The sequence below is a fragment of the Pteronotus mesoamericanus genome, unplaced genomic scaffold (assembly GCF_021234165.1).
Source record: "Pteronotus mesoamericanus isolate MK-2021 breed Mesoamerican mustached bat unplaced genomic scaffold, CSHL_Meso_final contig_116, whole genome shotgun sequence".
In the NCBI taxonomy this organism is placed as follows: Eukaryota; Metazoa; Chordata; class Mammalia; order Chiroptera; family Mormoopidae; genus Pteronotus; species Pteronotus mesoamericanus.
In genome coordinates, this window is record NW_026555027.1 from 43,323,261 (window position 1) to 43,338,589 (window position 15,329).

The 15,329-nt window shown below is 44.2% G+C and overlaps 1 protein-coding gene across 1 annotated transcript in view; it reads right to left on the reverse strand.

Annotated features, from left to right (window-relative positions):
* Positions 1-15,329, reverse strand: part of KLHL6 (kelch like family member 6) — a 52,835-nt gene that overhangs the window by 6,505 nt on the left and 31,001 nt on the right. Inside the window, exons 3-4 of the mRNA XM_054577125.1 lie at positions 5,971-6,420; positions 1,646-1,883 (exon numbers count right to left, since the gene is read on the reverse strand). Of these exons, the coding sequence (XP_054433100.1) occupies positions 1,646-1,883; positions 5,971-6,420 (688 nt within the window). The remainder of the gene's footprint in view (positions 1-1,645; positions 1,884-5,970; positions 6,421-15,329) is intronic.

Sequence of the window (15,329 nt, forward strand, 5' to 3'; positions counted from 1 at the left end):
GCATATGATAGATCCATTATACCAACATGCAGTGAAGTGGTAAATGCATTGTGACTTGAAGTACAAGTTTCCTTTGATTTAATTTGTATAACAAGCATGCTTTCATGTATTGCTTGTATCATTTTTTAAAAGACAACAACAAATTTAAGAGAGGGGAAGAACAAGTTGTAGAATAACGTGCAGTGGAAGTGGCAAAGACTGACTGTGATTACCAACACTGTCTTTTCCTCCTGAGTACAAGGTTAAACTGCATTTCCCAGCCCACCTGCAGGGGGTGGGGCTGCAGGAAACACATGTGGCTCATTCTTGCCAATAGGCTGTGAGTAGGACTGAGGCCTCACACCCAGGCTAAGGCTGTTATGAGCAGGTGTGCTTTCTCAACTCGTTCATTTTCTTTCTCTTCTCGAAATGAAATGAAATATAGAAAAGAGCAGCATCACAAGATGGAAGGAGCCTAGGTTCCTGAAAGACTGAGTGGAGCAACCCCTGCATATTGTTATGGTAATTTTCTCAGATTTAGGGTTTGCTACAGGAGCTGGCATACTTACTCTAAGACAATATAAAACTATTTTTAATTAAAAATATAGGATTGTAATGGCACAGAGAAACTGCCATATTTTACTTTTTACTCTTTATTACTTGAATCTTCTCCAACAATTAAAATATATTTCTACAAGATAAAAGAAAGCTATAACCTAATCTATGGTACTAATATATCCAAAGAAGAACTGACTTGCCCTTGACTTTGAAGGAAGCCGGCTCTGGGAAGCTGCTTTTCCCAACATAAGCGCAGATTAAAGAACACCTTCTAGAGAAGGGAAGGGATACTTGTCTCCTCCCTTGGGGCCCCAAGAAGAGCTGGTGGCTTTTGACAACATGGGGAGAGCATGGAACTTAGAGAACCTGGTTGGAATCCTGCTGGATGTTTACCAGCGTGTAGCCTAAGGTACATTTCATAAGCTTTCTCAGTCTTAGTTTTCTCTATTTGTAGCCTGGAGATTTAAGTCACCCACCTTATAGAGTTGATGTGAGAGACAAATGATTAAGTGCTACCAAATTGTAAATTCATCTACTATGCTGCAAAAATGGTTAAAAAAAAAGTCATTTAATAAATATTTATTGATAACTCACTCTTGTGGTCAGACACAGTGCTAGGTTCCGGGACATGCATGAAGTAATTGTAAATAATTAATGGAACTACTTAGAAGTAAGAAATGAAAAGGCAGCGGGTGCTACTAAAGAACCTAACAGTATGACCTAATAAACTTGAGGTGTCAGGTTTGAGAGAAGAGCAGCAGACACTTTATTCATTATTGTGTTCCCAGTACCGAACTTAGTTGCCTCTAGCAGACATCAAGTAAATTCTGGTATTGCTCTCCTCGTTCCTCTTCCACGAGGGGCTGGGCCTCTCTGCCAACCACTGCCCCAGACCCTAGCACAATACTGCGCACAGGGTAGTGTTCATTAAGGAAAAATGTGATTTCCGAGGTGAGACCACCTGAGCTCCCGCTTTTCACAGCCTGACCCAGTCAGAGCTAGGTCACTGCAATCTACAGTAATTCTTCTAGGACGGCTGCCTGCACTCGCTCAGGAGAATACGTAGTGCCACGGCGGCTTGCCCTGGTAGCACGTGGCTCCTGCTTACCTGAGATGTAGACCTCATTTTTTAACGTCACGCATGCAAACTCCACCCACTTCTTATTCTCACTCTCCAGCTCCTGCTCCGTCATGGGGAGCTTGGCCACCTCCAGGCGGCTGCGCCTCAGGGGGTCCAGGCAGGTAACCTCCGCCACAAACCGCTCATCCTTCGTGCAGCCGCCGATGATCATGAACACCTCAGACTGGAACTCATGCATCCTGGGCTTGGTGCGCTCCGAAATGATCTGGAAAACCAGAAAGGCAGGATGACAAGGTGTTTCAGAGCTCAGGCTACGGAGTCAGCAGAGCAGGGCCTGATCCCCAGCTCTGCCATTGTATGACCAGGCAACCACCTCCTTGAGCCTCGCTTCATCATCTGCATGTTAAAGATTTTAGTGGTAACTACCTCACAGGTTTGCTGTGAGGATTAAGTGACATTATATACATAGTATGTTTGGCCCAGAGCCTAGTAAATAATAGATACTTGATAAAGGTTATTTGTTGTTGTTTTCGCTGCCACTTTAAGAAGTCTGGGTCTGTTTACCATCAAATGCACTTCTTGCTTTTCCTTTCCTGACTGGATAAAGCCTTGAATCCTGGAATTTCACTTCTGGCCACCTTCCACACCCCACCACATGTCAATATTTTGATGATACGCCAGACTTTGCTCACTACCAGACTCCTTCTGGAAGAGAGGTCCTGACTGTGGGCACAATGGAACATCCAGTGACTTAGGAGAGAAAAAAGCAAAAGAGGGCAGGTATGGCCTGGGAGGTTGGGGGACTGGGTCTCGACATCAAGCACGTGAGACTTCAGAGCGTTGAACAAGCAAAGAAATCCACACCACAGCTATTTGAACCCAGATGAAAGAGCAAAGGTATGGAGTCAAATACACTAGAGTTTGGTCCTGGTTCCACCACCTATGGCCTTGTGGAGAAGTGACACATTCTCTCTAAATGCCTGTAATCATTTCTAGGCCATCAGGCCTTGGTATAGGTCAACGTGGTCCCTGGAAATTTAGGAGGAAATGAAACAAAGGAACAACTTTCTTTGCCCTAAAAGACCTCTCCCAATGAAGGTACCAGATACCATTCCTAAATTAAAATGTAGATTGACATTTGCTTTTAGGGTTCTGAAATGTCCCACTGTCATCACTGTCATGAACTGAGAGGAGGGACAAGGTTGAGAGGGAGAGATAATGATAGGACAAAAGGGGTGAAAGTCTGGGAAAGAAAGGCAAGTTCCATGAGTGGCCTCCATGTTTACACTACTGTCATCATGAATAAACCTAAGATCATCCAAGCAGTGAGCAGATGGGGAGTTTCACAGAATCAACTGGCAAAGAGACCTCAAGCCAGGGATCACAGTGGTTGGTTGGTTGGTTGGTTGGTTGCCCAGACTGCCAAATGGGAATGAGAAAGTGCCTTGAACTGGATTTGGGGCAATAGGGCAGCAAAAGACAGACATTTTAGCCTGAGACAAGGAAAATGTTTGATTGTGGGAGACAGAGCACCACAAAGGAACTGAGTGAGAATAAGAATAGTCTTCATTTGTGAGGCATTTACCATGTGCCAGACACTGCTAAGCACATCTCATTCATTATCTTATTTAACTTTCAAAACAGTTCTAGCAGTCGGTAGGTATTGTTATCTTCACGCCACAGGTCAGAACTGAGCTCTGGAGCAGCTAAGTAGCCCAAGGTCACACTGTGGGTAAATTGTGCAGTCAATGTTAAAGCAAGATCCTCCTGACTGTGAGCCCAAGTTCCTGCCACTGGAGGCTTTTAAATGTCAGAATTCTCTTTCCTCCTAAATCCGAATTTATAATCCCACTCCTCACACTGCCACCCCATCGCAAATACAAAAGGCAGAGCAGATCTCTTAGAACAGCAGTTCTGCAGAAGATATAATAGAGACATTTTATATCAGAGAAATGTCTTTATCACCTGCATTTCAGAGACTTAAGAAATGGGAAGCAGAAACAAAAAATAGCTAGAATATTGTAAGTACAGTTGATCAACACTCTGAACTTTAAATGGTCAACTGAAAACAGTTGCAGAAATTGACACCTGTCTTCAAGTGCAGGAGGGTTTTGATTCCCAGTGCTGGGCTACTTGCCAGCGACCCACATACCCAGCAGGAGACATGACCTGGACTTTGCCTGGACTCCCTCCATTACTCTACTCATCACCCTTCATTTGCTTAGTAGGCTGACTGTGTTTAGCAAAGCAGAGATTGTTCTGCAGTGCCTGGGGCCATATCTGGCATATAGTTACTGTTCAGGATTTACTTGTAAAAAATGAAAGTATAGCATATTAAAATATACGGGATGCTGTTAAAGTAGTGTTTAGGGGGAAATTTATAGCACTAATGACAATATTAGGGGGGAAGGGTCTCAAATCAATGACCTCCCCTTCTGCCTTAAGAAACTAATAAAAGAAGAGAAAAGTAAACCTAAAAAAAGCAGAAGAAATGAAATAATCAAGATCAGAGTAGAAATAACTGAAATGAAGAACAAAAGCAATAGAGAAAATCAAATTAAACCAGAAGGTTGTTCTCTGTGAAAATCAATAAAATTGATAAACCTCTAACCAGACTGATCAGGAAAGGAAAAAAAAAAAACCCAAATTACCAATATCTAGAAGGAGAGATGTGAGTGATATCACTACGGAGGCCGCAGGTGTCTGGAGGACAGTGAGGGAATGCTGCAGACAGCATCACACCGATGGGTTCGGTAACTTCTATGGCATGGAAAAATTCTTTGAGAAATACAAACTACTAAGGCTCATTCTAGATGAAACAGATGACCAGAATCATCCTATATTTATTAAAGAAATATAATTTGTAGTTAAAAACCTCACACATGTACACACACACACACACACACACACACACCCCTCTGATTCTAATAGCATCACTGGTAAATTCTACTGAACATTTAAGGATGTGTTTGCAGAGTAAATAAGTGACAGTGAATCCGAGGACAACACAGAACTAGGAAAGACACACAGGGCAAGGAGGAGGTTCCCAAGGGGCTTCAGACAGAGAATTCCTAAGCCATTTTTGGCTAAGGTATCTACCAATGGCCTAATTAAGAAGGCTTGCTAGCCAATCCCAGAACTATTGTAAGTGATATGTATGTGTGGGTTTGATGTGTATGAAGGTAATTGTCCCTATATCATTACTTTCTGATTGTTTCATTCGTCTCCACTAAGCCTAGTTTTGTCTTTACACCGTAGTGAATAAAATATTTCTTCAATTGTTAAAAGAGGCCCAGGTAAATTCAAATGATATGTGTGTTCAGCATCTTGGTCCCCATTTCCCATTTATTTATCTAACAAACATTTATCAATCACTTATTATATACCTGGGAATCTCCTAAGTTCTGGAGATGAAAATTCCAATACGACATACTTTCTACCAGCTAGAGATGTTTACAGATGATTACAGATGAATTTAATGGTTAACATGTAGCAGTTGGTGTTATAACACAGCAGTGCACCCACCAGGTGCTATGAGAATGAGAGAGGACTCTGCAGAAGATGATGCTTGAACTCAGCGTTGAGGCAGGAGCAGAAGTTAACTAGATAAAGAAGAGGAAAAAATGCCTCTGAGCAGCACCTGCATTAGCCGGGAGGCTGAAAAAGCAGGTCCCCTTCGGGGAATTCCACCCCGTGCATTTGGACTGCAGCAGAAGAACGGGGCTGGAGAGGGCACTTGGAGACACGGGCAGGGGTGAAGCAGCGGCACCAGCTCTGGGAGCTAGGGCAGGAGGTGCGGGCTCTGCCCTGAAAGTGGTGGGGAGCCAGTGAGGAGAGAAATGATTAGGCTTGAGTTTGAGATCATCCAGCTGGTGAATGAACTGGAGAGAGGCCAGACTGGGGGAAGGAAGGTGAGCTCTGAGGAATTTTCAGAAATTCAGGGAGGAAATAGTGAGAGTCTGAACTAAGGGAACACCAGATTCCCCAGAGCGGGCAAGAGGAAGGTGGTGCCCTTTGGAAGGGGACCGGAGAGGGCGCGTTTTGTCCACGTGTGCTTCACCCGCACCCACCCCCGCCCTTCGCAGCTGGGAAGAGGAGGGGCGTGACAGGCAGGATGCCGGGAGATTTCTGGGTCTCACCTAATCCTCTCAGGAGCTGTCCACGAAGCATTATCATCTGCATTTTAGGGCTCAGAAAGCCAAGGCTCCTGGGACTGCCTGACTCAAATTCCAAACAGTGTAAGCATCTTCTTTTCGATGCCCTAAGGATTTGCCAGCCAGCCTCCCCTGTATTTCTGTGAGACCCCCTAACTCCTTTACTTTGCTGGTTATCTGTGGCACCTCTCATCTCACCTCATTGCCAGAAAGGTGGTACATCCTGGCTTCCTGGAGCAGCGGGAAGACCTCCGGGCACTGCCTGATGAGAGGATCTGCTTCCACTGTCTCCACAAAGTACCACGGGTCCAGAAGCGGCAAGCGCACGTTCTCCAGGACGTAAGGGAGCAAGCAGAGCCGCTCCGACTGTTTGTGCCGCACCCAGCTCATCACGGTCTCAAACACCTGAGCCTCCTCCGTCACATAAAGGTCATCGCTCTTTAAGATGTGGTACAGAGTGTCCACGGGAAGTTCAAGGAACTCCTCGGCGTTCAGAATCTGCACAAAGTTTTGGATGATGTAACTTTGAACCTGCTTCTTTAAACTGTCCAAAGAGTGTGTGTCGGCCAGCCTCAGTATCCCAACACAGTTTTCTGGGTTCAAGGCTTCTGTGAGGAAGCTGGCGCAGGCATCCACCATCCGCAGGAACTGGGAGGATAGAAGAGCAGCAAATAAGACCAGAAAATGATTAGTCTACAAAGACATTTTTCAGTGAATTGTGTGTGGTAGTGAAAAATTAGAAAACAACCCAACTGACCAACAATAAGGGACTAGCTGAATTCATAAACATGCATCATGTTTTTGACAGCTCTGTAGTTATTAAGAAAAGTGGCATGGAAAGTTTTTATAATGGTTTAAGTTTAAAAACCTGTTCATGGAATCTGATCAAGCCTCTGGATTTAATCGGCAATTACAGGAAGTACAGTTGACCCTTGAGCAACATGGGGGTTGGGCTGCTGACCTCCAGCAGAGATGAAAATCCATGTATAACTACTACATACAGGGGAAAGAGGAACATGTCAAATGACACCATGGGAAGATCAGCAAAATCCAGACTGTGGGAAACTACAGAACAACCAGTTCAGTTTCTTCATCACATACATCACTAAGGAGGGGGTGGGAAGGGGGAGGAGAGCCTAAGGATGAAAAGGGATTTAAGAGACACATCACCTTTCACAAAGTAGAGACTTTATTTGGGTTCCTGATTTAAACAAAATAATTTTAAAGGTCAGAAATTTGGGCAATGACTAATAGTTAGTGACATGAAGCAGTTATTATAATTTTAAGTGTGATAATGGCATGGCTATGTTTAAAGAAGAATCTTACCTTTTAGAGATACATATAGAAATATTTGTGAAATATGAAATGAAAAGGCACTTCACAAAATCACTAGTACATTATGATCCTATTTTTATAAAGAAAAGATATGTAGAATATAGGCCTAGGGAAAAAAAACTGAAGGATAATATGAACAGCTGTCAATCTCTCTGGGTATCAAACACCATAGGACTAATTATGCTGCAATAACAAACAACCCCCAAATCTCTATTGCAATGAAAGTTAATTTGTAAAATTGATTGGCTTTCATGTCTTATTTTTCAATTACCACCATCCTCATAATATAAGCCCCTTATGCATACATAGCCTTTTACAGCTTACAGAGCACTGTCCATATCCATTGTGTTTTTTAATATTCATTTTACAGAAGAGGTGTCTCAAATGGATCAGTTCAGCCCTGGCCAGGGTGGCTCAATGGATTGGAACATCACCCCATAAACTGAAAGGTAACAGGTTCAATTCCCAGTCAAGGCACATACCCAGGTTGCTGGTTTGATCTCCGGTTGGGACGCTCATGAGAAGGCATCCAGCTGATGTTTCTCTCTCTCTCTCTCCCTCCCTCCCTTCCTCTCTCTCAAAACAATGAAAAAATATCCTCATGTGAGGATGAAAAAAAAATTAATAATCAAATGTATCAGTTCCTTCCTATTCATTGCTCTCTGGAGCTTAGTTTCACCAAGTCCAATCTCCCATCTCCCCTCCTGTCCTCCAGGCCCGATATAGGGTAAAGTTCTCTATATTCTTGAGGTACCCAATTAGCAGAAGATTGGAAAAGGGAGCCTGGCAGGGAGGGCTGTTCTGAAGACAGGGCCTGGTGAGGGTATAGATGGGCAGGCCTGCCAAGAAGACAGCTCAGGTGACAGGACGGGGGCTGTCAGGGCTGCGGGGCCTGAAGGGTGGGGGTGGGCACAGGACTGGTCTCAGAGTGGACCATATTGACTCAGGCTTCGCCCTCCACTCCAGAGCTATCTAGGGGACGCATATCCCTGATTTTTTTTTATCATTTTCAATAGCAAAATATTATCTTTCCACGTCACACCACACTTTCCAATTGTCACTTTAGAAAACATTGACTGAGGGTCAATGCAATGCTGGAGGGAGCCTGAACTCTGCCTCAGACCACCCTGGCTGCTGGCCCCAACCACCTGCAGCTCTGCTCCTCGCATGAGCAACTGTGGAAACGGTTGAGACTGAGAATTCTAACACCTGTTCAGTTGTTCGCAGATTTTCAGTTCAAAGAGTAAAAATACACAACCGAGACCAAGCCTCGCTGCGCCCTCAGGACTTGTAACCAGAGCCCTTTGTGGCCCTGCCCACAGAGACAAGTCTGAGGACTGAAAGGGAACTCCCTTACATGGCAGCCTCCAGAGCAAAACAGCAGGTAGACCACACCAGCATTTGCGTGAGAAGACGATGTGAAAATCAAATCAATCTTCTAAATATGTAGACTATCTCTGGGAGGCCACCTAAGAACCTGGTGACAGTGATTTCCTTTGGGGAGGGGAGCTGGTGGTTGGGTTCAGGGTAAAAGGGAAGAATTACTTTTCACTATTTACCTTTTTGTACCCCCTCGAATCACATGCCATGAGGAGGAGCTATCTATTTAAAGTAAAGTAAGTTTCTCATGACTAGAGGAAACACTAGAAGGGAACACATCAAAATGCTAACAGTGGTTATGTCAAAGGCCATTTTACGAAGCTATTAATTTGTGTTTTGGGCTTTTTGTATATAAACCAAGTTTTCTACACTAAGTATGAAGTTGCTTTTAAAATCAGAAAAATTAAATAAATACTGTCTTGCAATTTTTAAGTATGCAATGAGAAAATAAAATGTAAAAAATAATTACATAAAGAGAAGCTAAAATGCACCAGCCCCTTTATATTAACTAACTCATCTAATTCTCACAACAGCACTAGAAAGTAGATATATATTACCATTCCTGTTTCATAGATGAGAAAAACATATTCAGAGAAGTGAAGTCATTTCCTAAGAGACATATAAATACTAAGTAGAACTGAAATTTGGAACACTTATTTGATTCCAGAAATGCATGTTTTTACACTATTTCAAGCTGCCTCCATTAAACTAGTGTGTGTGCAGGACAGCAGCTTTGCAGACGCCAGACATAATTTATTTGCACACTTCTCTGGAGAGCTCAGCAAACCTGATCTGCCCAGACGCAGGGAGGCCCTGCCAACAAGGTGCCAATTCCTGCCCCCGCTTGATGACTGTCGATGAGCAAAGAAGGACACCATGAAGGAGAATCAAATCAAGTACCTAAGTTCCCATTTGTTAGAAACATTGATCCAAACACGTCTCTCCTCACTCAGGACCATGCGTTCATCATTCGTCCACTTGTTCATTTCCCAGATGTGTACTGAGCATGTGTTACCTGCTAGGCTCTTAGCTAGTGCTGAGCATACAGAGAGTGAGCAGAAAGAGACATAGCTCGCTGAAGCTGACAGACTGGTGGGGGAGGCAGGCAGTAATCAAATAAGCACACAAGTGTAAAATTACAACTGTGATAAATGCTACATAACAATGGTGAGTGATTCTGCTGCTTGAAACTGAAGACAGCCCTACTCGTACTGCCATGCACAGTCTGGCTTTAAGCCATCACTAGAACTCTCCCAGCTGGAATCTGTCCGCACACAGACCTGTCTGCTCACCTCTCCAAACATCCCTAAGCCTGCCTGTCCTGGTGGCTTTCTATGCTTATGCCGCTCCTTCGGCCAGGACCAGCTTCTCCCTCAGGACTAGTTGCTAAAGTCCTCTTCTCCTCAACCAGTAAGTTTGATCCCAGAGTCCCCCCCACCACACACACATACGCACAAAACCTCAGGATGGCTCCCCGCTTAAAAGAGGGGAGTTTTAAAGTTTCCCTCAAGAAGGAGAAAGAAATGAATACAATGACCATCACCTTATCTACACAGGGCTGCTTTCTTCATTCAGGTGTTAAATCCAAGACCAATGGACAGGCTCTGGAGAGTCTGTGGACCCTACCTTCATATGCAAACATTTGTTTGTACATGTGCCATTTCCTGGGAACTGAGTTTGTGAGAGACACTGTGAGGTGCTTTCTAGTATCCATCCACCTGAGGACAAAGTCAGGGTGAGAGATAACCAGAGTCTCAACAGACTGAGCTTTAAACCTTCCCTGCCTCTGGATATTTTTAATTCTGGGTTAATACTTGTTTAAGAAGAACGAAGGGGAAAGGAAGGAAAAGGAAGGGGAAAAAGTAGAGAAATCCCACCTATTCATGAAGTTCTTTCTCAAATGCCACTCTTCCTTCACTTCTACAATTGCCCGACATGGAGCCAATTCCTCCCTCCTTTGCGCTCCGCTGGGCAATTCGGCCCACTCGTGGAGCACCAGTTACAGTCCTGCCTGTACTATGGCCGAGCATCTCAAGGGCAGGCTCTAGGCCATACTCGTGTTTTCAATTCTAGCAGCACCTAGCACAAATTCTGGAAAAAGAAGGAGAAGAGCAAGAGGAAGAAAATATTTTTAAGATACCTAATATGTATGAAGACCTGTGCTAGAGACTTTTCCATCCATTATTTTATTTAATGAATAAATTTACTTTTTAGCAAATATGTTTTAACAAGTAATAATGAGATAGATATTAGTATTACCATTGATTTGTACAGAGACAGAAATAGAGAACTCAGAGTCAAGTGTATTGCCCAAGGTCACACAGCTAGCAGGCGTTAGAGATGATACTGAGATCACAGCTAGCTGACTCTTCCTGCGGGGTATTACATTGCCTTTGTAACTGTTGCACTCTTGAGCTAACACAATTCCAGGAGAGTCTGAGAGGTTTTCTGAGGACAAGGGTAAGTGAAGATCAAGTTGCCTATGTCCCCACCCCTCCAAAATGTGCCTCGATAAACACTTTTGAATGTGAGGGGTATAAAGCAGCATCATGTGATCCCAGCCAATGTCTGGGAAACTGCTGATGAGCAGGGCAGTCAAGGGGACAGAACATTTATTTGTTTTAAATTTCTTTTTTGTGCTTCTCCATATTCAAGATTATTTAAGACTTCAGAGTAAATTTTTTAGCTCAGCCTGTTTCAACGGGCACATGAACTTGTTTATCAAAGCTGAACAATGATAGCTAATGGCAACAGACAACCAACTTCCTGTTTGGGGAACATGTGAGCAAAAGGTTACAGTCAGGCACCTGACTCTTGAACAGGGAGACTAAAAATACAATCAAAGAAAACCACTTGAGACATGGCTGCCGGTCCCGCGAGAAGTGCCTGTGTCAAAGAGATTGCACCCCTGCTCCCAACCTCCTCTATCCCTCTTCGGCTTCCCTTCATGCTCGCCAAAGTGGGGGTCCTCCGGGTCCATCAGTGCAATTCCACATCTCCTAAGAGGTTCCTTCAAATCCATTCCGGAATAGCTGAAGTTCTATTTTGGTCCAAAGGGTCTATAAAGACATTGATACTCCTTTTTTTTTTTTAAATCCCCACCCCAGGATATGTTTATTGATTTTAGAGAGAGAGGAAGGGAGAAAGAAAAAAAAAATCTATGTAAGAAACATCAATTGTTTGCCTCCCAAACATACCCTGACTAGGGATCAAACCTGCAACCTAGGTGCGTGCCCAACCAGGAATCAAACCCACAACCCTTTGGTGCACAGGATGACACTCCAACCAACTAAGCCACTGGTCAGGGCAAGACATTGATATCCTGACCCTTAAACCCCAACAAATCAGTGTATGTGAAGAGTTTGTAAGTTGAATTTAAATAAAATTCAAATTTATTTGAGTGTTTTTGAATTCATTGTAAATTTTTTGTCACCATTTTTCTTCTCAGATAATAGATACTGAAAGTAAAGCTGTTTTCCTGTCAGTTATCCGTTGGTGCTGAAGAGGGGTCTTCATACTTAAAAACTGTAAATTACCACCTGTCTTAATCTCCCATCCTTGCCTCATCCTCTCTGTCAGGGCGTATACCCACTTCAGACTCTGTCAGAATGTGCTCCCCCATACCCAGGATGTCCTCTGCTCCCTCAAGACTTTCAGTCCTTCATCTAGGCTTGGCTGAGAGATCTGCTGGTTCCTGGAAGCTATAGAGAGTAGGCAGGAAGGGCAGAAGCTAAGTCTTGCAAATGGTCCACTCACTACGGTGGGGCAGGTGCTGGGGGACCAAACCAACCACAGAGGTAAATTGACCCAGAAATGGAATCAGAAGGGGGAAAAATGGGCAGTACTTAACATTGTGGCAAGTTTCATTGCGATTCAGGCAGCAGAAAAAGCAGCCCCTGAGCTTCTAGAAAACTTAGTGGAGACCCCATCAGGCCAGCATAGCACCATCAAGGAATCACATGAGCTGTGCTAGGATTCAAGGGGCAAGTGGCACAGCGGGGGCTAGGTGACTCAGTCCAGGGACAGTGTGAAAGCCAGGGAGAGACACCACTGCGAAGATTAAATGAAATGATTGTATCTGGGATGTGGTTGATGCTCAGGATGCGAGGTGTGTATGTGTGGTGTGCATGGGTGTGCTGCGTGTGCATGTGAGAGTGTGTGTGTAGGGTGTAGAAGCAAGTATCTAAGCAGAAGCCAGGTCCTGAGAAGCAGGCCTGTGAATGCAGGCAGCTGGAACATGTAGGGTAGCAGGTAGAGAAAGCAGGAATCTCTCTCTTTGCTTACAATTTCTCCCTGCCTGGAGCACTTTTCCCCCAACCCAACTGCTACTTATTGAAATCCTCCCCGTTCTATGAAGTCAGGTTCAATGTCACCTCCTTCAGAGCCAGAACTTTCCTCAACCCCTGCATTCTGCGCTGCGGTATGGTTGCCCTCTGGGTTAAAAGCTCATCGGAAATCCTTGCTTGTCAGTCTTCAGGGGTAGTGGATGGAGGTAGGTATACAGAGCCTGAGGTTTTGGGCTTAGGCCTCAGATCATAGATCGATCGCTTGGTAAGATGAACATTCCCTAAGCCAGTTTTCTCATCTGGAAAGTCGTGACTTCCCAACTTGCAAGCACATTGTGAGGGTATTACTGGCATCACCACTCATAGAAATATTGTCGACTTCCCATGGGATCATGTAGGGAAAAGGACACAATAAATTGCTACAAAAATGTGATCAATATTTATAATTTTTTATCTTTCCCCCCTGGTATCTTCTCACAAAGTACCTAGCACATAGAGGACGCTTAGTAATTTGTGGTAGTTGGGTAGCACTAAAAGTCATAATCTCATAGAAACATGGAATTTTACTGCAACTGAACCCCCACCCCACTTCCTGTATTCCACGGCCTATGGGCAGCAACAGGGGCATCCCAGGCTTGCTTACCAGGGAAGAACAGTGAGGTAGACAACAAAAGACAACTTCGACTTTGAGTTTCTAAATACACTTTCAGAACTTATACTATAAAAATAGTTTTGAAACACCAGCTAGGGGTAATAACTGGGCCCTATGAGCTTCAAAAGCCAGAATCCTAAGGAGTCTAGACCTCAAGTTTATGCCAAAAGAGTAGAAGTAGGAGAATGGATGATAATGTAAGAGTCAGTTTTTCCCACATGGGAGGTGATAACAATTCCCAGACCTGGAAGACAGAGGAGAAAGAGTCTAGTAAACCCCAGAGTTATGGGAATGCTGAAAGCCCATTAAGGGTAGTGGATCTCAGGACAAAAGAATATGTATCTTCACTGCTGAGATGACGTCAGAAATGCAGCAGTCCAGTAGAGCAGCAGCAGAACAGAAACTGAGTGTGCTGTTTCCAGACAAAGGGAGCCTGCAGTAGTCGTTCCAAGTTCCCCATAGTTACAGATTAGCACAGAAGAGTACGTGGAAGTTTCTTGTGTCCCTTAGAGAGGCTCAGAAGTCACTGAGAAGATAGGCAGACCTGAAGAAGCCTTGCAAAGGACAAAGAGAATGTCAAGTGACCCAGAAGGACGGATGGCCAGACCTAGGTGGGACTCGGGACTTTCAGTTGATGCCAGTGGGGAAGGGGTAGATGGCCAGACAGAGACTGATGGGAACACAGACGCTCCAGCATGGAGCCATGATACAAATGACCATGGTAAGCCCGGGCCAGATGTCTCTTTCTATGAGATCTTGGCACTACGTAAATGCCCCCTGGAACCGTAACCCGAATCCTGAATTCAGTTTCCCTGAAGTGAGATGTCATTAAGTTAACTATAAGTTCTGCCACTGGTAGAATGGGAAGCTCAGGATAAAAATTAAGTTGAATAAAAATAATAGGTTAAATCACACTTTTTTTTGTTTGTTTTTGCATACCTGAGTTTGTAGCCTGAGATTTGACTACAAATTAGTTCTATACTAATTAGAACACAAGAACAATATGAAATTCAAAAATAGGCTAAAGTAGTCCATGGTGACAGATGCTAGAGTGATAGTTCCCCTGGGGAGGTACTGCTTGGGGGAAGGCACAAGAGAGCGATCTGTGATGCCAGAATGTTCTAGACTGGGTGGTGGTTACACAGTTGTTACACATGTAAAAAATCATCAGACTGTACATTCAAGATGTCTGCATTTTTTTTTTAAATGTAAGGTATACCTAAAGATAAAACGGAGCAAACATTTAAATCAAACAGAAATGTAAAGTTGACACTGTGGGCAGCAGCGGGCTCATTGTGGGGACACCTGGTGGTCCCAAATGTCCGAGGTTCCCCAGAGGGAATTGGGCATGAGGGATAGCAGCTGTGCCAGTCTTACCCCTGACACACTCCCACGGAGCCCCAGCGGTCCCCAGAACCTTCCATCGGACAGCTCTCTCTGAAGCTGCTGAAGGTCCGCTGTCTCCTGGACCATGGCTTGCTGCAGGTCTCGCTCTGATGGGTGGTTTGTGCAGTGGAGAACACACAGGCTGTCACCGACAGGAGTCTATTCAGGCTCTTGTCTCACTAGCCATGAAACCTGGAGCATTTACTTAATATTGCTCAATCTCATTTCCCTCACCTATAATTTGGGGGTAAAAATACCTACCTCACGTTAAATAAGATAGAACAGGCAAAACAGTTGTCACATAACGAATGCTCTAAAAAGGGCAACCGCTACTGTCCTGTGGACACAGGAGATTAATCCTGATTTCTTCACACTCACAGTAGCCACACAGCAACAACGTTGGTTGACAAAGAGTGGGTGCAGGAGAGGGAGCATCAGATAGGAGACAGGCTGACTCTACCTTGATGATGGTTAAGAAATAGCTGGGCTGGTTTTCTTGCCTAAATTAACTGCCTAGT